General features: G+C 40.2%; 1 protein-coding gene across 1 annotated transcript in view; it reads right to left on the bottom strand.

Moving 5' to 3' along the window:
• Positions 1-4,926: 4,926 nt before the first annotated feature.
• The window catches only part of LOC5568887 (netrin receptor unc-5), a 472,574-nt gene continuing 452,542 nt past the window's right edge, over positions 4,927-24,958 (bottom strand). The window contains exons 10-12 of the mRNA XM_021845790.1: positions 11,155-11,491; positions 10,665-10,978; positions 4,927-6,074 (exon numbers count right to left, since the gene is read on the bottom strand). Of these exons, the coding sequence (XP_021701482.1) occupies positions 5,143-6,074; positions 10,665-10,978; positions 11,155-11,491 (1,583 nt within the window). The 3' untranslated portion in view covers positions 4,927-5,142. The remainder of the gene's footprint in view (positions 6,075-10,664; positions 10,979-11,154; positions 11,492-24,958) is intronic.

Raw genomic sequence — 24,958 nt, 5'->3', positions numbered from 1 at the left:
CTAGGGTCCAGGATGGTAAATGCTGGGCATGGCGTACCGTTGGTAGCTCACGTACTTAAAGGAATACAATAAACCCTCAATGCGGTCCTTTGTCTCCTGCCCAGGAACTCATATCCCTACCTTCTTGGTACTGGCCGGGGTACGAGTAACCTCAGGGAAGATCGGCTAATAAACTCCGGTGGGAACTTTGGTCGTATGCTGACAGGGAAGGGGTTGTTTGCTTCTGCAAACTTGGAGCGTCTGTACTCCATGTTAGGAGCAGCTCACAACAGCGTCTGTTCCCCATGTCAAGGGCGGCTGATCATCGTCCGAGTGTAAGAGAAGGATTCTAAGATAAAATGTGCACTATTGCCTTCCGGAAATCTAGGGGAAATGGTCCTCCGGAAATCTAGGGGGTCCAGAAAGGTTCTAACGATTGGAAGCTCGGTACGTGGAACTGTAAATCTCTCAACTTCATCGGGAGCACACGCATACCCGCCGATGTGCTGAAGGACCGCAGATTCGGCATCGTAGCGTTGCAGGAAGTGTGTTGGAATGGATTAACGGTGCGAACGTTTAGAGGTAATCATACCATCTACCAGATCTGCGGCAACACACACGAGCTGGGAACAGTGATGGGTGAAATGCAGAGGCACGTGATCGAGTGGTGGCCGATCAATAAGAAAATGTGCAAGTTTAAGCTTAAAGGCCGGCTTTTCAACTTCAGCAATAAAAACGTGCACAGCCCTCAGACCGGAAGCACTGATGATGATGAAGACGCTTTTAACGCGCAGGTCAAACGCGAGTACGACCGCTGCCCAAGCCACGACTTCAAAACCATCATACGAGATCTAAACGCTCAGGTTGGCCAGGAGTAGGAGTTCAGACTGACTATTGGAAAGTTCAGCGCTCACCGGCTGACGAACGGGAACGGCCTACAACTGATTAATTTTGCCGCCTCCAAGAATATGGCCATTCGTAGCACCTATATCTAACATAGCCTTCCGTACCGATACACCTGGAGATCACCACAGAAAACAGAATCGGAATAGACCACGATGTGATCGACGGACGGCACTTCTTCGACATAACCGTCGTCATTAGCACTATCTAGTGATGGTTGAACTGCGCCCAAATCTATCCGTCGTTAACAGCATACGGTACCGACGCCCGCCCCGGTATGACCTAGAGTGGCTCAAGCAACCGAATGTCGTCGCTGCAAACGCCCAACATTCGCTTGCCGAAACCCCTTTTGAATAATATCAGCCATCAACGCATGTGAGAACATTGTTGGGTACGTTGAACGAAGTCGACGGAATTACTGATTCGATGAGGAGTGTAGAATGATTCTTGAGGAGAAGAATGCAGCGCGGGCAGCAATGCTGCAGCAAGGTACTCGACAGAATGTTGAACGTTATTGACAGAAGCGGAAGCAGCAGAACCGTCTGTTTCAGAGTAAAAAGCTCCGCCTGGAAGAGACGGAATGCGAACAAATGGAGCTGTTTCACCATATCCAAGAAACGCGAACATTCTATAAAAAACTCGGGAGCCAAAATGTGCAGGGATAAATATGGGAACATTTAGTCGAACGCGAGGTGATCGAAAGGTGGAAGCAGCACTACGATGAACACTTGAATGGCGCTGATAGCACAGGCACGGAGGTTCAAGACAATGGAAGAAATGACTACGAAGGAATGTCGGACAATAGCAATTCACCAGCTCCCACTCCCAGGCACTCATTAAGATGGGCCCGAAGAAGTTGGTTGCTTGTCTGCATCAGCTGATAGTCTGAATCTGGGAGACAGAACAGCTACCGGAGGAGTGGAAGCAAAGGGTTTATATGCCCTTTAATGGCGTAGCTAGAGCTTTCGGTGCCGGTGCAGAGTCGAATTCGGGGACCCTTCTAAATAAGGATATGTACCAATTGACTAGTCAATTAATCGTAACAATAATGTATTTTCAAACAACACTAATTTTTGGTATTGAAAATTTTCAAGATGAAATTCATATAAAACTCCTGAAGATATTTCTGAGCGAAATCGTTAAGATATCACTTATGAAATACATGATAAGTTCATACAAAAGAGAAGTGTTTGAAAGCTCTTCTTTTTTTCTGGACTCTTCCTGGATGAGCCTTCAGAGAAACTAATAAAATGATAATTAGTAAATCGACCGAACAAAAATATCCAAAGGGAAACCCTGAGAAATGTTGTGCGGAACTCTTAGAGTATCTGCAGCAATAATTGCTGTATCATTTTGCAATAATGACCATTAAATGATTTTTAAATTGAATAATCCAAGTACAATTTATCTCGAAAATAATTCAAAACATCTTTGAAAGTACTCCTAATTTATTGAGAAATTCATGAGGTTTAATTTATTGTGGAAGTCCTGGAAGGATTCCTTATAGATTTTGTGGATAATAATGGGATATTTTTTGGGGTAGTTTTCAAAGTATTGACTCTGAAAACGACTGGATGTATTTTTGAAAAATTGCCATGAGATTTATTCGAGGATTTCGTGCATGATACCTTGAAATTATTTTTGCACGAATTTCACTAATCCTATCATAAACCTGAGATAAGCCATCTTACAATAAATAAATAAATTAAAATCACAAGTACACAACATTACATTCGTTACGATCCCTAGGTATCTTGTGTGGGAATATTTTCAAGGTATCTCAGTGTAATACTTGTAGAAATCTTAACAAGACTTTCTGAAGGAATTTTGTGAACAATCCAGAGAGAATTTTCGTCTTGAATCCGTTAGTGGACTGTTGGAAGATTTTATGGAGCAAATTTTTAATGTATTCCCCATAGCATATCCTAAAGAATCATTAAAAGAATTTCAAAATGGATTTCTGGGAGAATTACTAGAGGAATCTTTATAACAGTTTCTTTGTACGTGTTCCTGAAGAAAACTCGGAATGAATATCTAACACAACTCCTGCAGATAAATATTTATGAACTTATGGCGCAGTTGCGCAGTAATCTCTGGAGTCTCAAGAATTTTCATCAACATTCATTGCAATGCAAAATAAAACAGAAAGGGGACTTAAGATACCGTTCGACGTGAAAAAGATACTTTAGAGATCTTTGTTCACCTTTGTTCTTGTCATCGAAATATGCTTTGGTGCTTTTCAAGACTGCATACAGTATTTTGGGGAAAATATTCATTTAGGATTTGTTCAGGATATGGTTCAAAATAAAATGATTCCAATCCAGTTCCAGAAAAATGTATGTTTGATTCCAACCAAGATTGTCTGTTAAAAAGTACTGTTCTATAGCGTTGAAATAAACGCTACCCTAATCAATATACTGGACGATATTGGGTCCCCTACTCATAACCAATTCAGGTTCCTTTTCAAACCTGACTTTCCTTGCCTCTTTACATTTAAATTTGTTACAAACCCAATTTCCGATTCCATGAAAAATATTCACCATGACTTCGGGGTTCCTAAGAATCCGGGGCCCGGTGTGGACCACACCCCCCCTATCTACTGCCCTATCTACAAAAAGAGCGACAAGCTACAATGTGAGAACTATAGAGCGATTACTATTCTAAATGCCGCCTACAAATTAATATCTCAGATCATGTTCCGTCGTCTATCACCAATAGTAAACGAGTTCGTGGGATGTTATCAAGCCGGTTGCGTGAACGGCCGCTATGCGTCGGACCAAATCTTTACATTACGGTAAATCCTCCGAAAATGCCGGGAATACCAGGTCCCTACGCATCAACTGTTCATTGATTTTAAAGCAGCATACGACAGTATCTAGGGAAAGTGTACCAGTTATGGCTATAGTGGTTTCATATTTGGTCATATGTGAATTCTCAAAAACTTTCACATTTTGAAAACATTTTGAAAACTTTTGAATGTTATGTCGAACTATTGAAACACACAAAAACAATTAAATTGTCACGTATGGCTAAATAGGGAACCATTATGTCCATAACTGGTACACTTACCATACCGCATAGAGCTATGGAGAATCGTGAATGAGAACAGCTTTCCCGGGAAGCTCACAAAACTGATTAGAGCGACGATGGACGGTGTGTAGAACTGCGTAAAGATTTCGGGCGAACACTCCAGTTCAATCGAATCTCCCCTGGGGCTACATTGCGCTAGAGGGTGTCATGCGGAGGGCCGGGTACAATTTTCACATGATCCAGTCAATTTGTTTGCTTTGCTGATGACATAGATTTATTCGGAAGAACATTTGAAACGGAGGCAGAAATGTACACCCTCCTGAAACGCGAAGCAACAAGAGTTGAACTGGTGGTGAATGCGTCGAAAACAAAATACATGCTGGTGGGCGGAGCCGAACGCGACAGGGCTCGCCTAGGTTACATTGGTCGGGGATACCTTCGAGGTGGTAGATGAATTAATTTACCTCGGATCCTTGCTGACGGCGGACAACAATGTTATAGTCGTGAAATACGAATAAATAAATGAATGAATGATGGTTTTATATAAAAAAAAAACAGTTTGGGTGCCCTGTAGATTAAGGATGTCATCATCAAATGTATCAAGAATATACAGTTAACCTTAACTTCAATGACTAACGTTTGTATTATTTTCAAGGAGTTCTGCTTCAGCATGTTTTTTTTTTGTTTAATACGCAATCATTTTTTTTTCTTCATATTAAATCATGATCTATGCTGTCATATTTCAAATTCACCAGAATAGAACTCATTTCCAAGAATAGAGGCATTAGTACCAAAGTCGATTATTCACTCGCTGTCAGTCTTTTTGAACAACTACTAATTCAATCTACATATTTCACTTTGTTTGAATTTCTGAACATCTCTTGATGCTGCACATTTCCTTAACTTTTTGGCTCATCGATTCTACAAACTAACTCTGGGTGAATGCTTATTCATCTTAACAAGTTTAGTGCTGCAACTTTAAATAAACACTATCGTACTTTATACTGTTTCTGCTGCTTTCACATCCTACCTCGACGCCTCCATTATACTGTGTCCAATAAATATTATCCTACATTATGTCACTTCTTAAATCTACACTTCTATCCATGGCTTTAATAATATCACTACACCAACAGAGGCTACAGGGATGAATACCGTTCCATTCGCTGACCGTTACCGAAATCGTCACTAGATCGTCATCAGCTTTTCCAGTGCCGTCCGTATATACTATCACGAAAATGCCACCGAAGTGATGAGAACCTTAGAACCATTTTCCTGTTCGGCGGCCAGTTCCACCCTCAGGCAAGGAATCTCGTTGACCACCTTCTGAAGCATGAACTCACAGTGCAAAATCGACATGTTCTTCCACACGTGATTGAACGGGATCCTTTGGGTGGCGGTGTCCTGCTTGGAAGTCCAACCTCCGGAGCAGTTGATTCGCAGGACCAAATTTTCCTTGTTGTTGAGGAAGTGGAATGGCGAGCTTTGACCGATCATGAAGTAGCCCATCCGACTTTCGATGATTGAGCAGTGTTCCAGAGAACTGGGGTAATCTTCCAGGATGTACACTCGAATGTTGAAATCCGTTTCCGGTTTTCGGCTCGGACCAAACATGAAGATCTTCAATCGCTTCATGACGGTGACTTCCGGGGATAGGTTTTCACCTCCCAGGATGTATTTGCCCAGTTTTCGGGTCATAATGTAGGCATTTTTCAGGTCCAGTTGAATGTACGCCTGCGGACTTGGGACATCATTTTCAGATGATGCGATCTTCTTCCAGCAGTTCGTCACTTCTTCTTTGTAAAAGAGCGATATTTTCCAATTGCTAATATCTTCGGCACAGTGCGGTACCTTGAGAATCAGCGGCTTTGAGAAACTGCTCTTGGCCGGGCCACACACTATGGTGGGGCTGATGTGGGTGATTTGGTTTTCGACTAGAATGGTGTCTTTGGAGTCGTACATGACGGCAAGAAATACGTTTATTTTGAGTGCTTCCGGAAGGGCTCCTTCTGGAATTGAGAGTGACGTTTGGAGGTGATCCAATTCAAGCCAGCCTCCGTCTGAAGTAACCACTTGACGCATGCTGTTCGATTTGTACATGGCTTCATTGGAGCTGGATGTATCCATGGACTCGGTGGTGGCCACAGCGTATGTCGAGTTTGCTGGAATAGGAAAAGGAAGAAAATTGGTCGGAAATATTTCTTGAATTAGGAAATAATCAAAAATGTATGCTTATTGTGAAGTTGATAAGTAAACAATAAGGTGCCCTTCAAAATACTATAGCAATCATGCTTCACACATTGGATACGATGAAGCAATTTGATTGAAATAGATAGTATACTTTCAGTCATATGTGCACCTTACAGGTTAATCAACAGATAAAAAGTTCATAGATTAGTTACATTATTATTTTCGGGATATCTTTTCGTGATGATACCTATTGTTATTTTTGAATCCCTTGGGGTCCAAACTATCTGAAAAAAATATTCACTGTACCGTAAAATGGGGTTTAAAAGAGCTTTAAGAGGTTTAAGGGATTGAATTTCTTTATCAAGTTCGACAATAGTCACAGAAACGTCGAACGTCGATATTTCAGTCATCTGAATTGCTTGGTTTGTTCGGTGCATTGTGAGCTGCATTATGTGTTATATGCATTATGTGTGTATATTTATATAAAGTATTGTAGATTCTAGGTATTAAAAATGTTTCAAACCTTTTTTTTTCGAATTTTTTGGGTTCAATGCATTTATCTATGAAACTATTAGACAATATCATGAACAAATATGTGAGTAACTTAGAATATAATGTCGAGGATCTCTTCCCAACAAATGATCTGACATCGTGGCCACCCAAACCGTATGTCGTCGAGGAAGAAGCAAACGCTGAAGATTGTCAGGTATCCAATGACGAACTTGTAGCAGCATCGAAAGCATTGAAGGTGAAAAAGGCCCTCGTACAGGATGGAATACCAAATGTGGCACTTAAAACGGTGATCCTAGCGTACCCGGATATGTCCCGGAAATTGATAGAGAAATGCCTGGACGAAAGATACTTCCCAGATATATGGAAGATCTTTTTTTTTTCTATATCTATAGTAGGGTACAAACAAGCTGGCCTCTTGTGTGTTGTCAAGGTGTGGGACTCACGTTAGGCGTGTTTAACCACTAAAAAACTTTCCCTACTGCTCCTGTGCCTCGATCTCCCACGGAACTACATCACGCATCTTTATCGGTGGAGATCCGTGCTCATGAACTTCGTCAATCTCAGCCTCTAACTTTTCTGCTAGTTCGCCATTGGAGGTTAATGTCGTCAAAAACGCTGCTCACTTAGATATTTATATGGTTTCTCTGCGACTACTCGTTTTGCCCAATTGGCGGTTGAAGATCTCGCCGAGGCTTTGGACAGCTTTCTGTGCGACGACACATACTTCCCTTGGGCTGGCCTCGCATCAGAGCCCTGTTGAACTTTCGTTGTTCTACGACGACTCGTCCTCCGCTGCAGCTATTCGAGTTGGATGCCGATGTCGGTCCAGCGATTCTGGTTGGAGAATGACTTCCGGTTCACTGGCGCCCCGTCGACCCAAAACTGGTATGTGACGATCGATGCTACTCTTAGTCCCCGGTGGTGGAGCTAGCCTACTCCGACTACGCGCTTCTTCATGCCTCGATACTGTCCGGTGGAGTGCCGAAGTTGGTCTAACGATTCCGGTTGGAGGATGGCTTCCGGTTCACTGGCGCTTCGACGACTTAAGCCGGTGATACGCTACGTATTACTCAGAGTAGTCCCTGGCGGTAGAGTTACTGTGCGCGTGCTGTAGCCTTAGGTGCAGGAGCCTCATTGCTTGCAAGTGCACGGGAGCGCTGTACATTGTGAGACCTTTTTTGGCGCGCCTCATTTTTCTTGAGATGTGTCCCACTGCGGTCTCATGCGCTCCGTCACATGTGCTGTTTAAAAGTCAGCGCAATAATTGAAGTGATTAAAAAAGTTTTCAACGAGGATCGAGATTGTAACTCTTGGATCGCGAGTCTTCGACCATATCATGTAGGCCATCTAGACATCTGCATTATGGGTTGAAAATAGTAGTAGAGTCTCTTCGTTACTAAGCAGTTGTTTCACAACTTGGATACCAATGGCGAACCGTAGCGCCGAGCAGCGCATGAGACGAGTCTCCCCGAGAGCACATCACCTAGCGTGCACTTTTAGAATTTTCGTGAGCCTCCGTCTAGCGCAGCACACTAGGATTCCGTTGAGCTGAGAGACGGTTTGGTTGGAGACACGTCAGTACATTTATATGCTCCTGAGAAATATGTAACTCTACCTGGCGGTGCATCTATCCTGCTTCAGTGAAGATTTTCCCGGTGGCGGAAGATCTCCCAAACCGATGCTATCCTGGCAGATGCCGAGGTCGGTTCTGCGATTGCGGTGGTGGGAGACTTCCGGTTCACAGGTGCCCCGACGACCTTTTGCCGGTACTATTTTGCGAATTATTCAGCTAGACCTCGGCGGTGCACTCAGCCTACTCCGACTCAAAGTTTGTCGGCCAAGTGCCAGAGTAGGTTCAGGAATTCCGGTTGGAGGATGCAGGCGCCTCGACGACTTATTACCAATACTATGCTACGCCCGCTCAACTCGATTCAGTCCCCGATGTTAGCCTACTCCGATCGCGACCCGGAGCCCTCTGGTCTCCTATGCAGCAACGACAAAATCTGCATTATGCCCCTGTTCACCGCATTCCAAATGCTTTCATGCTGGCACATGCTCTGCACGATGTTGTCCGGATTTAGGACGCTTGCGGTTTCTGACATCATCTCGCTTTGTATATCGCTGTTTCGGGGGCAGTCGCATATGACATGCTCCGGGGTCTCCTCGATATTTAGACAGGCCAGACAATGTGGAGACTCAGCGTGTTCGAATTTGCATAGATGTTTCCGGAAGCATCCATGGCCTGACAAAAACTGGATCAGGAAAAAGTTAGTTTCTCCATGTTTTCTTGTCGTCCACACTGACACGTTAAGAATGAGCCTGTGGGTCCACCTTCCCTTCTCCGAGTTATTCCACTTTCGCTGCCACTTGGCCATTGTAACCAATCTGATGGTGTTCCTCAAACTCCTAGTGTCCCTTTGTTGGTAGCATGCCCTCAGCCAGAGTGATGCCAGAGTGATCAATGATCGTTGATAATGTCCACTGCCTCTGACGATATAGTGCGGTAAGCTCTCGCCACCCGTATAGCCATGAACCGGAACGTAGCTGCCAGCTTCTCTCGATAACGTTTCGTTGTTAATGCAACAGACCAAGCCGGAACTCCGTATCTCAGTATGGACGATTATACGGTCGCCAGAAGACGTCTCGTACTGCTTCTTGGTCCTCCAATGTTGGGCATGATCCTAGCTACATTGTTAGCTGCTTTTTCGCAGGCATAGTCTACGTGTCTATTGAAGTTCAGCCTGTTGTCGATCATTAATCCAAGATGCTTTAGAAAGCGCTTCGATGAGATTGCGTCCTCCGACGTTGATCTCGAACTGCTGAACCACCTTGCAGTTGCTGACCAGCACCATCTCCGTTTTGTGATGAGCCAACTGCAGCTTGACTTCAGTCACCCACGATTCAATGGTGTTTAGCGATTCCGCCGTCAGCATCTCCATCTCCTCCGCAGTCTCGCTAGTTATCGCAAGAACAACATCATCCGCGAACCCGACGATCTCGACTTCATTCGGACGTGTCAGGGTTAGCTTTCCATCGTACACCACGCGGTAGCAACATGCGTAGGAAAGAGACCGTCCACTATCAACTTTAGTTCGTCGGGCTACATTTCAGCTGGTGTTGTTGGGTCACTGGAATGGATGGTATCATCATCGATACTGAAATACGGAGTTCCGGCCTGGGGTGCAGCACTCCAAACCAAGCGCAATCGGGACAAGCTCAACATCACGTTCCATGACGTATGACTATGAGAGTAGTAATCGCATACAGAACAACATCGTTGAAGGCAGTTTGTGGGATCACCGGGATGATCCCGATTTGCATCTCCCTGGGAGATGACATCGTTTGTTATCAGCGGAGAGGCACTAGACAGGTGAAGAAATTGGCGTGGATCGGCTCGCTGGTCAAGTGGTAGCAAAAATGGGATGTCTCTGAGAAACTCCCGAATGTATCGACCTGGGTAAACAGGGAGCATGGCGAAGTGAGCTTGGAAGGTTAAGGAAATTCCATAAAATTTCGTGAATTATTGAAGTATTACGGCGTGTGATTGGAATAAAATCCATCAGTGTGAAAGTACGAAGGTTCTCCATAGTGAAAATAAGTGCCCAGTGAAGTAAGTTACTAATGGGGGTGGGAAGAAAGTTGTATCGTTAGGAGGTGTGGCTCAGTCTATCCTCAAGCATTTCGCTCAGATAAGTAAGTTTGAATATCTGCCGTAGTGGAACATTTTAAGTTTGATACGACAATTAATAGCGCTTACGACGAACTGGAACAAAACCGTTCATAACCTAAACATCAATGTGAAATGTTGTTAAGGTGAAGATAAATCGAAGCCAAACCTCAAATTTTAAAGAGCACGGATTTGGAGAACCAAACATCCGTTTGAGCTGAAAACTTAATAGATTGGTCACTCGCTGGTGGCTTCGATTCATCTTCACCTTAAGTAACTGTACAAAATGCTCAGTGTTATTGGAAATGCAAATTGCATTGAATGTAAAAATTAAGACATCAGAACTTTAACACATAACCATATAAAGAAAAATGCTACTTACATGTATTGGTATTACTGTTCAAAGATTCCGTACTGATGTACTGCCCCCCACCACCACCAGCTCCACTCTTTTGTGAGGGTGGCGCCGATTGTTGTTGGCTTTGAAGGGTGGCCTGTTTTTGTTGCTGCTGCTGCTGTTGTCCGATGCTTTTCAGACTGGATGTCGCATTCGGAACGGGTGACGCCGATGGGTGCTGGTGGATCTGCTGTTGATGATACAAGTGCTGCTGATGGTATAGTTGTGGGTGTTTCTGCTGTTGCTGGTGATACAGATTAGCCTTCTCGTGGATTTTGCCATCAATAGGCTTCGAATAGCTGCAGGGATATAGGGCGAGAAAAAAGTGAACCCAGATCAATTAATCTTAATTAGATAGTTCGTGATGGATGAGGCTATTTTTCTGGGAATCGTGTAATTCAATCATGTTCGGTGACTAATTATCGGGGTCGGGTTTTTGGGTCAAAGTGGGGATATACATAAATGAAGATGGTACCTTGAGGCGAACTGTGGCTCGTCGTAGTGATGTTCGGTTGAAATCGACCTCGGAAGCAAGAGGGGCACGTTCTGTCCTGGAATCTTTGGAGCTTCCATTGTGCTGCCATTGGAATATTCGTAGTTGTTCACCCGTATGTTGATGTCCGGCATGATGTTCGAGTTGTGAGTGAGCTTTTTCTGGAACTCGTGAGTGTAGGTGTGCTGATCCGGGGCGGTTCTCGAGATGCTATATGTTGGAATCTTCTGGCGGTGACGGATGTGAACCAAGAATACGAAGAAGGTGATGCACAAGGTGACAATGAATCCCAGTCCAAGGTAGAAGATCCAATCCGATGCTGGGAGGAGAAATTAAAAAAAAACGACAATAAGTACACACGTGAATCAAAAGTACCCGGAAAAGAGGTATACATTTTTTTATCGTTATACTAACTTGAAATATCTGACATTACAAGATCTAAAAACGCGGATGAAATTAAAGGACCCCACTGTTAATAAATGTTCAAACAATTTGTTCATCTAATCCATTAAGAACAAGTTTCACGCCGTCCACAAAGTGCGTAACGTTCTATGGAAAGGGGGAGTAGGATACATGGATGTTGCCATGTGCAGTAAAGCCAAAAATGGCAATGAATTTAAAAAAAACCACCATGGATATCTTAACGAACTCCTCCAGGGATTACTCCAGGAACTCAAGTTCTTTTTTCGGGAACTGGACTTTTCTAGCAATTCCACAAAGGTTTTCTCCAGAAATTTATCCTTGAATTGCTCTAAGAATTCCTCCAGAGATATCTCCCGGGACGTTTACCTAAATTCCTCCAAAACATTCTCCTGAGTTTCCTTCAGAAGATTTCTTCAAGGATTTCCTTTTGATATTCCTCAAGACATTTTCTAGAGATTCTTTCAGAAAATTCTTCTATGATCATCCAGAATTTTCTCCAGGATCTCCTCCTGGGATTTCTTCAGTTATTCCTCCGAAAATTCCTTATATATTTCTTCAAGGATACTGTTCATGTACAGTCAGAATAGAACAGCCACACTGTACATAATTGGCAGCATACATGCAGTAGCGCAGAGTTCGCGTCATAATCAGTGTATATGTGTATGCTTCAATGCTTTGTATTTTATATATTTTTTGTTACATGTTTGTTCTGTAACCAGTTGGTACAATTTTTACTTGCTGGCTCCACCGCAAGTGGATATTTCCTTTCCCTTATAATAACACTACGCCCTTTCCAAAAGTAGGTCTCCCACTAACATCATTGCATGGGACAAGGGCTGCACTCAGTGGCTTGATGAGTGTCAGAGCTCTGCACCACTCACAACATTACTTACCTTGAGTAGCGCTCTTGGGCATTGTGAACGGCTCTCCGTGGTGAAAAATAAGTTCCACTAGGAGGTGTACTACTTGCTCATAGGTGGAACCTGGGAGGGAGGCACCGATACTACACACGAAATATAGAACAATGTTTGTTTGAACTGCAAGATAACTCCAGCTTGCCAACAACAATCAAGGCAGGCTTGGGGAAAATCGGTAGTTTTCTTTTGTTGTGTACTTTCGATTTTTCCTGACAAACATAGAAAAAGGGCCACAGTTTTCTATGCACCAAATATTCATTTTTATTGGAAAAATTAAAACGATGCCTTTTTCTATGCTTTATTTTCAATCCGATTGAAAAGTGCTCACGTGACATTACTTGCATTGTGTACATGAATTGATTTTCATTCGATTTTTGTCACTTTTGATGAAATGCGAAAATGTGTTTTAATCAGTTACGCGCTTTTTTCATGTTAGTCCAATGTTTGAGATCTGGGCTCACAGTGACAGTTCGTGACAGCGGAATCCCGGCTCACTATGACGTACAGAAATTTTGTATTGGTTTCTCCCTCCCAGGGTGGAACTCAAATCGATAATGGGGTAAACCGCCATGTTATGAGCATAACTGTCAAAAATCGTTCGTGATCTTTGCACACGAATGATTTTCGACAGAACTTCGGCTCCATCGAGGATTCTCGATTTTGATAAAAAGGCCGTCATGGCTATGCAAAAGATCTCTTTTTACCTGGAAATCTCAAAGTGGAAGTAGTGCGCGAAAGAAGTTATTTTAATTAATTCTAAAGGTGGCAATTGTTAGAAGAACAATTAGTTGTTAATACAAACAATCACCTATATAGTCAAAGTGGTTAAAAAGGTATTAGTAAAATTATACGTTAAAAGTTTGTAAGTGTATTGAAAAGTATAGTTGTGGGAACAAAAAGCCAAGCGGGCCTTTTTCTTTTTCTTTTGTGCGTTTCATCGGCAAACGAGAATACGGTTGGTCAGAGTGGACACAGTGAGGAAGAAAGTGGCCAAAAGTCAAGCGCGTCCAGGTTCGAACAGCACCGTCAACATTGCTGTGAAGGAAAAGGGTCGAACCAGCCCTGTCGACCGATATTTGAAGCCACCGCCATTTTCCTAGCCGCCAAGCACCCTCTACCACCATCTCCGTCTTCCACTTTCGGATTTCCATATTTCATTTGAATAAGAGTTTTTTCTCGGTGTCGAACATTACAGTTTATTTCCGTTCAATCGACACGTGTGATGCCAGTGGGCAGGAGTTCATTTCGAGTCGTTCCAGCTCATAGTGAGCGTCTCCCAACTGAGTGGGTGTTGAGGGAACAAGCCGATAAGCGACCTTGAGATTTCCATTAACCCTGAGCTAGCAGGTATCAGTTCAACCAAATTAATAGCGTTTAAGAAGTATAAAACCCCCATAGTAGATAGCCTATAGGCTCGAATAATAGACTCACAGTGAGAACGCGCGCAGTAGAACAAATCAGTACCGTTTAATTGACCGAATAAAGTAAATATAAATAATAGAAGAAAACTATCTGCATGATATACAAACTACTCTCTCTTACTCAATATTCTGTAACACGATAAGTGTAAGGGGAAATACTCAATATCGAGTTATGGATGTGCTCTAACTCAAAACTGTCTATATTTGTATGCTTTGCAATTTTACTACATTAACTGATCACTTTTATGAAAAGTATCAAATGTCATCCAAATATTAATTACAATCATAAATTTAAATATTATTGCCGTGTGCGTTTGAAATGCAAAAATGCGGAAACACCAAACGCGGTAAGATTTACCACAAGCAACTCGATGTCAAAGATAGCTTTTCTTTGCTAGGTTGGCGGTGATATGAGTGATCGTTGCTAGGTGTCCTTTGATTGTTTTTTCTTACCGTATTTGGGGCTCATTTGGTCGCTTCCCACGACAGCCTTATGATTGAATCCGAGTAACACACATGTTATAATTGTGTGTTATCAACTTATTTTTTGGTCATATATCAGTTGATAACACACAATTATAACATGTGTGTTGCTGGGGAACCATCCATGACAGCCTACCATGTGATGGTCATGCGACATGCAACGATGTCGTCTTGTACAATATACGGCAGTTCAATCACATTGCCTGTTGAGCGTTCGTTTGCAGATGACAAGCTAGGTTCTTCATTCATAACAATTCTCGTACACCCGAGCATCGTGCTGGCAAAATGAATATGCAGTCGGGGCCTCTCGTGTTCTGTATTTCGCGCTATGTGATATGTCACGCTTAAACATTACACTTATTTTTTGAAACTTGAAAACGTTTGCTATGCATTTACTAGACTATGCACTTACAAGACGAACGTAGTGCTGAAAATAATCATATCATCAATGCTTTCCAAGTCATACTACTCAAATAAGTTGATAATAAATCTTCGAGCTGTTTAGTAGAATACCTATAAGTAGATGAAAAAACCGAATTTAGTACTATACCATTTAATTCCACTAGAGTTTGTATCCTTTGACAGATACGCGTATTTCGACCTCAACTGTAAGGCCGTCTTCAGTGTCGTGTACTAGACTCGTAAGTCGAGTCTAGTACACGACACTGAAGACGGCCTTACAGTTGAGGTCGAAATACGCGTATCTGTCAAAGGATACAAACTCTAGTGGAATTAAATGGTATAGTACTAAATTCGGTTTTTTCATCTACTTACTCAAATTAGGTTTATATCCACATTTGTGTATAATATTGCAATCTTATGTGAAAAATGTTTAGCGTGAATCGTTAGTTTCATGACAGCCCACGACAGCATTCTCGCAATAGCTAGCTCGAGTAGCCGAAAACTGGCTCGCTACGGCATGATCACGAATGCTGTCTGCTTTTTTTTCTTTTTTTTTCTATCTTTATTAACGAGATTTTTAGCCCTGGGCTAGTTCATCTCGGGACCAACGGCTTTACTTCCCTTCCGAAGGAAGTCGTCACTGAAATTTTTAGTGACTATCATGGGGATGGGATTCGATCCCAGGTCCTCGGCGTGAGAGGCGTGTGTTCTAACCACTACACCAGGTCCGTCCCCAAAATGCTGTCTGCTGAGTTCGTTAGGCAGTGACTGTTCCAATACAGCCAACATTCATGCGTGTGTGTCTGGTTGCCATGGACCAATGCACGAGTTTATTATTTGTCGTTGAGTGGTGCCGTGTTATATACGAGCCCATGGCAACGAATGAATTTGGCACCGCTCAAATGTCAGATTAGTGAACTCGTGCATCGGTCCATTACGTTTCATTTTTGATGCGAAACGTCCAGCAGCAAGAGGCAGTGATTCCAGAAAATCATATTTTTCTGATCGCAGTACGCAGTTGCGAAGAAATGTCATTCCAAAGGGGGGTCTCTGTATTAAATTTTCTTGACTCATTCAGTCAAGGAATTTCTTTACTTTTCTTGAGCGAAGGATCATACTTAGCTTAAAAGTTAGTAGGAAATGTTGTCGCATAGGTGGTGGGCGATGCTTACTTTACTTTTACTATTACGTTCTTCAAGACATGACCTGCACCACAATGCTACGTCAACAAACTCGGCCCATGGCTGCTAGCCTTTACTTTCTTGATCGCCCCCCACTTCCAAGATCCTGCTCCACTTGGTCAAACCACCTAGCTCGTTGCGCTCCACTTCATCTTGTACCAGAAAGTTTCAAGGTCAACACCACTTTTGCGGGATTGTTGTCCGGCATTCTCACAACGTGTCCTACCCATAGTACCCTTCCAACTTTGCCGACATCCTAGATGCTGTGTTCGCAGCAATGCAAACTTTTTTATTTCGCGTCCTAGAGCTTTTGTGTTTTCGGCTAAGTTTTATAACGTGTATGAAAACGACAAGTTGTCGAAGACACCCAAGTTCTGGAACTTCAAACAGCAAACCTATGATAATAAATGTGAAAATTACTAAATTTTTACGTTTTTTGTACAATTAACGTCAAAATCGTAGAATGTTCCATTTTCTATACTATGCGTGTTTGGAACAAAACTCGTTTTTAAGCGCTAGAGTTTCCGTTCTTCCAGTTTGCAGGGATCTATCCAGGAGTTTATTTTTTTTTTCAAAAAACAATATCTCCAGTAATACTCTTACTCAATTTCTCAGAATTCCCTTCAATTCTTTCCGTGATTTCTACTAAAACTCCTCCAAGGATTCCACAAACATTTCGTTAAGGAATTCTTTCAATAAATCTTCAATAAATTCTACCAGGATTTTCTCCAAGTGTATCTCCAAGTTAGAATTAAAGAGATTCCTACAGGGATTACTATAAGAACTTCTTCTGTGATGCCTATAGGTATTGTTCCAAAGATAACCCCATTTTTTTAACCGGTTTCCTACATAGATTCCTGTCAGACTACAGGAATTCCTTTAGAGATTCATCCAGAAACTTTTTATTAGTCTGAAACAAATATTGATTATTTTTGCAAAGGTATCAACCCCCATTTGAGAAGATTAATGCAAATATTATATATAAAACTAAAAGGAAAACAAGAAGACAATAATTATTTGTATCGGCCTTATTGACAGAACATATTGATTTAAAAATTTGTCTAATCTCTCTTCAGCAATCACTTCACTTTTCACGCTTGAGTTGAAGCTCACGCAACCCAACAGCAAAAAAAAATGTATGAGCAAGTTGGCTCATCTGTTTTTTTTTTCCTGCTGGAAATATAACAAACCTGTTTAATGTAAATAATAGCACCGGGTTTTACCAGATTTCCAATGAGTTTTATGATCAGATAATTTTTGACGGAGTGAGTGTGAAAAAGTTATTGTGCATCAAAATCTTATGAGTAAATTTTGCGAAGCAGATCTCAAATTAGTTTGCTCTTGCGGAAGAACTCAATGATTGATTTTTTTGAGTGTGAGTCTACCAACACGAATTGCTTCAATAATTCCTCCAACAACTCATTAGAGGATTTTACTAGGAATTTGCCACAGATTCTTCTGTGAAACTTCAAGCTTTCAAATTTTAGGTAATTATAATCCAATTTCTCAATAAGTACCTTCGAACGTCACTCCAAATTTTTATTCATGGATTTTTTCCAGGTGTTTTTGCAGAACAGCTCTGCTGGAATTTGTAAAAGGCTACTTTGAGAATTTCATCAGGGATTAATGAAGTAATTTCTTTTCAAAATCCCTCATTATTTTTTGTAAATCTTTGTGGAGATCACTGTTTTAATTTTCAGGAATCCCTTCAGAATGTAAATGATGTTTCTTAAAGAATTACTTGCAAAATCCCTAGGCCTAGACTGTCCCATTGGAAGAATAGTTGGATGGAGAAAGCAATTTAGGTTTTATTAGTGTTGAAATTTCTGCGAAAATTCTCGTAATAATCTTTGGTTCAAATTCGTAAAAAGTTGTAGGTGAATTCTTCCTCGAGGGAAACTTTGAAATTAGTCTCTGGATGGATCCCTAGAAGAAGTAATATGTGAATTAATGGTGGAAAAATTCAGTGGAATCACGAGAGAAATCCTTCGATACATAAAAAACAACAAAATTCTTTCTCTGGAAGAACTACTGGTGGAGCTGTTTCTATGAATACGGTAACGGATTTCAAGTGATGTTTTTGTGTTATATTATCAAACTGCCCTATTTGGCAGAACCAGAACCGATTATGGATATCCAGAATCAACCTTTTTATGTTTGGTTACTTGGCATCTATTCAAATCTGCCTGAAAAACATAGTTTTTAAGCTGACAAATGATGATACTCCATGATATTTTTGATATGAATTTCCTCTATGACATGATAATTTCAAAACATGATTTTAGTTGAAAATACAAATTTATACATTCATCTATATAATCAAATAGTTATTAAAACATACGAAAATTTCAATGGAAATTTGATTTTCTTTGTGTTTGACCCTTAATAATTTCACTTGTCCAAAAATCTTAGTATTTGCTTTAAAACTCAACATAATCATCTCTACCAACACTTGTTTTCTGACCGGTAACCCGTTTTCTCTAGATTTTATTCTGTTGGGTGCTTATTTATTGTCGCTTATCGTTAATTCTAATAAATTTACAACTATTAATAATTATTATAAGTACCTATGTTAAATAACCACAGCTTCATCATATCGTACAAATTACTCCCCGTCACTCCCCGAGGAGATATAATGCTCGAATGCTCTTCTAAGTTTAAGTAACCGATTAGAGAAGAGTACTCTTGCCTATGTTTGCCTAAGTATTCGTTTTGTGAAAAAGTCGAAAACCTGAAAATGAATGACAAACAGCAAGTTTGTTAAAATTTTGTTCTATGAAACCCAAAAAAAAAAATGATTATGCGCAAAACAGTATCCACAGCCCTAAATCATGTTTCACAATACTTGTCAAGATCAAAACTTGTCATATATTTAGGATGCGTAATATTTGCCATGATATTTTTTAAATTCTAGACCACTGTGTGGTAGATATTTTTCTCTTAATGTATTATGTGTAGCATATACATATTGTATTGTAGCACGCCACTCCGAGAGGTTGCTGAAAGTTTCTCTTTGCATGAACATGTTCGTTTCTTAAAATTAGGAAACACAAGGAAGGTTAAAGGTTGGTGCTCAATTGATGTTCCCTAGTTTTTTTATTAATGTTTTGTAACCTATCCCTTTTTCAACAAACATCGTATTAAGTAACGGCAATTAAGAGATCCATAAAACGTTACCCAAGTGAAATACCCACAAACGCTGCAATTAAAAGCAAACAGACAATTTTCCACTATGTTGTCTTAATTTCTGTGACGCAGAAGAAGGTAGTAAGCCTTTGCAGTTAAGTTAAACAATCCAAACTAGTGGCAGTAATGGGCATCATTATCCCACAGTATTTTTCCCTTTACAACATTATTCGATCCAATTTCTAGCCGAATTTATCCCTGTTGTGTCGTCGTCCACCGCAGCAAACCCTTGACACGCAGTGGTCCCGATTTGAGAAATCTTGCCAAAAATTACTCATTCTCGATTGATTACAAGTTTTGATCATTACAAGTATTATGCGACAGGTTTTGGGGTTGTAGTCCCTATTTTGGTCATTCAAGGTTTTCGTATAACAACATTTCATGAAAAATGCGGTTTTTCATACATATGAAGAGGTTTATTTATTTAAAAAAAAATTTTTTTTTTGGGCAAATTTAGCCAGGATAATATTATCAATATTCAATGACTTCGAAGTGAACTAGCATTCGAGCAAAAATCTCCGGGTTGAGCGACGGTGAATTGAATCTTTCACAAAAGGTCGAAGGACAGAAGAATCGAAAGGATTAAAGGTCAAAAAGCAAAAACAAGGACAAAAATCCTTTTTTTTTCATAGAAAGAAAAAATTTCAAACTATACAAATCATTTGCGACCTTTTGCCTCTTAATCTTATAGATGAATGTTTTACTTTGATTTTCATCTAAAACATGATTGTCAATTGGGTTTTTGCTAGGATTTTAAAAGAAAGAACATCTGTGCGCCATATGCTTGTTCTCTAATAAACCGCATCTACACCAGCATGCGACCCAGATCCACAGAACGAAGGCAAAGCCATAGGCAATTCCTGCAAGGAAAGAGGTATCAAATTACGTAATATCAGAATCGATGCTCCTTTTTTCCCATCATAACGAAGATCAAATAGAACGTGAACCCTTTTCCAGACAAAAACGATGGTTTTACTCTCGGGCTGGTATAGAAGAGATCGTTTCAATTTTCGACGGCAGCCTCACTCCCTCATCTCTGTGGAATGGCAGTAAATTGATGAAATTATTGTTGTTTACATCATTATTCGTTATTTAACGGTAGTTGGTATCAAATTGATATGAACTCGACTCGGATGTCAAGACATGTACATGAGTGCGGGTAAGAAAGGGCTTCATTGTTCGATAGAATTTTGAAGGGGCTGGGATTAAGCTGGAAGAATGCTCTCTTTTAGATGACAAGCTGTGCACCAGCATAATTGTCTTAGTTTTTCTTGATTCAAATGGGTTATGAAGCATTCTTTGTTAAAAAAATGGAAACATAACAGCAGGGAGCTACTGTTCTGAGATGATATTATGTCGTATATTGACAATTCAAAAGATCAAATTTATTGCATTATTTAATTATTATTACATATTTTGAAATAACAAATTTGCGTTTTTATTCAGTGTATGCAGTTTACTTTACACGTCTTGATATTGACCAAAGAGAAATAGAGATATGGGATACAAAATTGATGCAAATGTGTTTAAAGAGTTCAACGCGACAGTCATAAAATTATTTTTTTTAAATTTTCATCATAGATTCTTCATGAATTGAATGTTTATAACAATGTTCAATAGTAGATGCCTTTTTAGTTTTTTTTTTTCAAGAGCCACTTTCAGTAGGCTTTCAAAACGTTGGGTTTTGATGAAATAATACGTTGTGATTAAAAACATTATCATTCAAATTATTCTGAACCATGATCATCGAAATTACTTACTTTCTGAAAGTGGTCATTTTGAGTTATTTTGAATTAAGAGCGAGATTATACTGATAAAACGAATAAACCTATGTGTTCATTTCCATAAACTTATCGATATTCTTCATTACATTCCATAAACTTATCGATATACATTCATTACGGAATAAGTTTTCAATATTACAAATCTAGACTAGGAAATCCGGAAAACATAATTCCTATCTCAAACGACATTATACTTGTTATTACAAATGCTAGATTGACGAATAGCTTCAACCATTAAGACCAGTCCTATCGAACATAATCATAAAAGATCAATAGACTAGAACCTATATCGCTGCTGTGATTGCGTGGAATCTATGACAAAAGGTCGAAAGACAAAAGGTCGAAAGGACAAAAGGTCGAAAGACAAAAGGTCGAAAGGACAAAAGGTCGAAAGGACAAAAGGTCGAAAGGACAAAAGGTCGAAAGGGACAAAAGGTCGAAAGGACAAAAGGTCGAAAGTACTATATGGTTCCAAAATTCTAAGTGTTTTTATCTGAAATAAAATGCAGTGATTTGGTTGCTTAAACATATCGTATATTTATAGATTAAACAGTCAATATTACTCTTTAAGGATAAGTGCAATTGATGTTATATAATCTTTTAGTTCAATGTTTTCGAATTGTCTGGTTGCCTGAAGAAGTTTCTCATCTTTTTCCATTTGCTTCGCGTTCCGTTTCGGGGCTGGCAAACCTTGAAGGACTCGAAGAACTTCTCCTTCTGTGAGATTTTGCTCTTTCTGAAGTTCAGCAATAACGGCATAAAAACTTTTTGCCGAACCTACGGCTGTCTTCCAGCGGTTGTGCCATCCTTCAAGCCGGTTCGTAGTGCGCGGTTGATTTTTGATTGTAGCTTCGTAGACATTCCAGAAGGGAATTTCAAAAAGCGGACGGTTACGTATTATGTTACCGCTTTTAAGCGTTCGCTTCACCGAACCCATAACGTAGTTCTCCTCGAGGTACTTGAAAAATGTTTCCATTGACGCAGGGCTACTTTTTTCCACATAATTGAACGCCTTCTCTACGAAATTTGCAGGAACAAATGCTAGGGCTTCGACCTTCTTAAAGTTCATAAACACGTTTTTGTCGTTCGAAAATTCGACACTCAACCCGGATTTCTGGATGCGCTTGAACATGTTTTGCGTCCAATGAAAGAAGCATCCCTGTCGTCTTGTTTGCGGAAACAATGTTCCTACTGCATTGATAGCGGCCTTCTCGAAATCGGTTATGATTAGTTCCGGCTCCAGAGTAACGCCTACTTCACCCGCACATTCCATCAGCTCCTCTAAGGCTTCCGTGTAGCATTGTTCGGTCTTACTTGGCAGGAGAAAAAACGCAAATGGTAAAAATCTATCACCGAGAGAACCTTGAACAGTGTAGATTTGTTTGAAATTTGCTGGAGCAGTGTCGAAGGTGCCATCCATCATCCAAACTTTGGACACGGCTAGCCGCTTGATGTTGTCAGCAGTTGAAAACATTAGTAGCCGACCACTTTCAACTTCAATGTTCCTGAGCATGAAAGGGGTGCCATCATTCGTTGTTTTGTATGCTTCTGCAATGTTTTCGAAGTCCTCGGGTGTAATGGGATCCACTGGAATTGATTCCGATTTTCTAGCTCGCTGGCAAATCTTCTTCTGAGCGGCCGCCGTAATCATTGTTTGGACCTGATGTATTCAAACGATAGGAATAAACAAAATATTTTTATAACTCGGTAACGACCAACATTATATGTGAGTTGTGCTAAACTTTATTGAAAAATACTACATTTCAAATATCAGCCAATAAGTACTCACTTCTACAGACGATTCCATGGAACAGTGACGCATTGTCACCAACGGCGGTTCCCTGCTTTCTCCAGCTCTTCGCTTCAGTGATTCCCTCAGTCGAACGCGCTCAATCTGCAGCATATTGGGTGAATGATTATGCTCCGATTGCCCAGGAAAGTTTAACTCGTGGTGGTTGTTCATCAACCTCGAGACTACTTTGCCACTACACGGATTATTCTTCGATCGCTTCTGAACGCAGGTCCAATAGAACATGTCGTTCACCTGTATCGGAATAGGATTTAGATTAGGGGAAAAATGCAGCGAGAGAATTCGAGATGACGCATATAAATACTACTTACATTTTTGTTCAGATGGTACATGTAACCTTCTAGGGCCAGCTTCGGTTTTCCCTTGTTTGTTTCCAACAATTCGTACCTTGGTTCAGCTTGCATTTTCACTTCTTGGTCGGACGAATGACTGCTTGAAAATGATTTTTTTTCTGATACATTTATTTCATGGACCACGTGATAAGTTTTTTTATCGTTGTTATGGAGATTTAGCGTTGTCTTGGATTTTGTTTAAACAATTTGTTAATTGTTCCACCGCAGCGGTCATTAATTTCATGCATTCATTTTTAGAACTTCAGTAGCACCGGATCAAATTGTCAATCAACCTTAATTTTTGTAAGTTATTATTTTATGTCACTATTAGCATGAGTGTTTTTTAGAGATTTTTATTTTTTTCCAGAATACGCTTCTTTTTGTGAAGGATGAATAATCTTCTTCAGGAAATGTCAAAAATATACTACCGGAATGATTACTCTGCTGATATCCTGTTCGAAATCCAGGATATCATTGGGCCTGTATATCGTTGGCCAGCATATATCAAGAAAATCATGCTATCTAGCACCTTTCAGTATTCGGAAAGGATAAAGCTGACAACTTTTTTCTGGGTGAATGGATACCGTAATTGCGATGGCTGGTTGCAATTTGTCATAAGAATAAAAGGTCCAAGCTTTTTCAAATATGCCGAGTGCTTGGCCAAACTGTTTTCGTACTTTCAGGAAATCGGAGTCCAAAGAAAATATTTCTCGTTTTGTGTTACTCATAAAGTTTATGAATATCTTGATGGTACTATTAGACAAAGAAACGATTGTTAGTTACATTTGTTCGGACTTTCATGAAAAATATATTAACGAAGGGTCATGAAAAATATGCTAAAGAAGGGAGAATTCTCAATTTTGAATAATATGTGGTAAATTGATTGCCTGTTTCTATGATATATGAAACAAAACCAAAAACGTGTTCAATTTTTAAGAATGCTCATTGAATAAAGAAGGAAAAATTTCATGTTGTAACGATGTACTATGTTAAATCAATTGTATGTTTCTATTCTGAAGGAATGACCATGTAAAATGAACTAAAATCTTCACATTCACATAATTTTAACCAATTTCAATCTTAAAGAATTCTTGGTAAAAAATTAAGGAAAATCATCATATCAAAATGTAAAACTGTGATATGATCCTGTATTCTTATAATTGCTGTATTTTAAGAAAGAATCATACCTCAATTTAACAATTGTAATTTAAAAATTGTACCGAATGAAAGAACGAAAAATAATTAATAAAATACATAATACTTTATAATTTGTTATTAAAATGAATAAGAAATAATAATGAAAAGAAGCGTGATTTTTTCTATTTTCAAAATGTCTGTATCACTTTAGTGAATTTGTTTCACATATGTGGGTAACACTATGCCGAAAAAACAAAATGTTAAGTAGGGAAAATGAATTGAAATTATTCTTTGAAATATTTTCCTTTTACATGAAATTTCCATTTGGACCTTTTGTCCTCCTAGACCTTTTTTTCCTTTCGACCTTTTGTCCCTTTCGACCTTTTGTCCCTTTCGACCTTTTGTCCCTTTCGACCTTTTGTCCCTTTCGACCTTTTGTCCCTTTCGACCTTTTGTCTTTCGACCTTTTGTCTTTCGACCTTTTGTCCTTTCGACCTTTTGTCCTTCGACCTTTTGTCCATAAACCCTCTAGATAATTGCTCATAGTAAGCACTGGTACTGTATTGTGCCGCGCACCGTTGCATAAATGATTCACTTTTCGTTTCGGTTCATGCTATCTTGCGCTTAACCTACCACACATTCTTCGTGCTTCCTTTTCTGTCAGCGCTGGATTCGCTTTCCTTTGGCTCTCGCTGCCCTGTGTAGCCAGG

Source organism: Aedes aegypti, chromosome 2 (assembly GCF_002204515.2).
Source record: "Aedes aegypti strain LVP_AGWG chromosome 2, AaegL5.0 Primary Assembly, whole genome shotgun sequence".
Taxonomy (NCBI): domain Eukaryota; kingdom Metazoa; phylum Arthropoda; class Insecta; order Diptera; family Culicidae; genus Aedes; species Aedes aegypti.
This window is presented reverse-complemented; position numbering and strand designations above follow the sequence as displayed.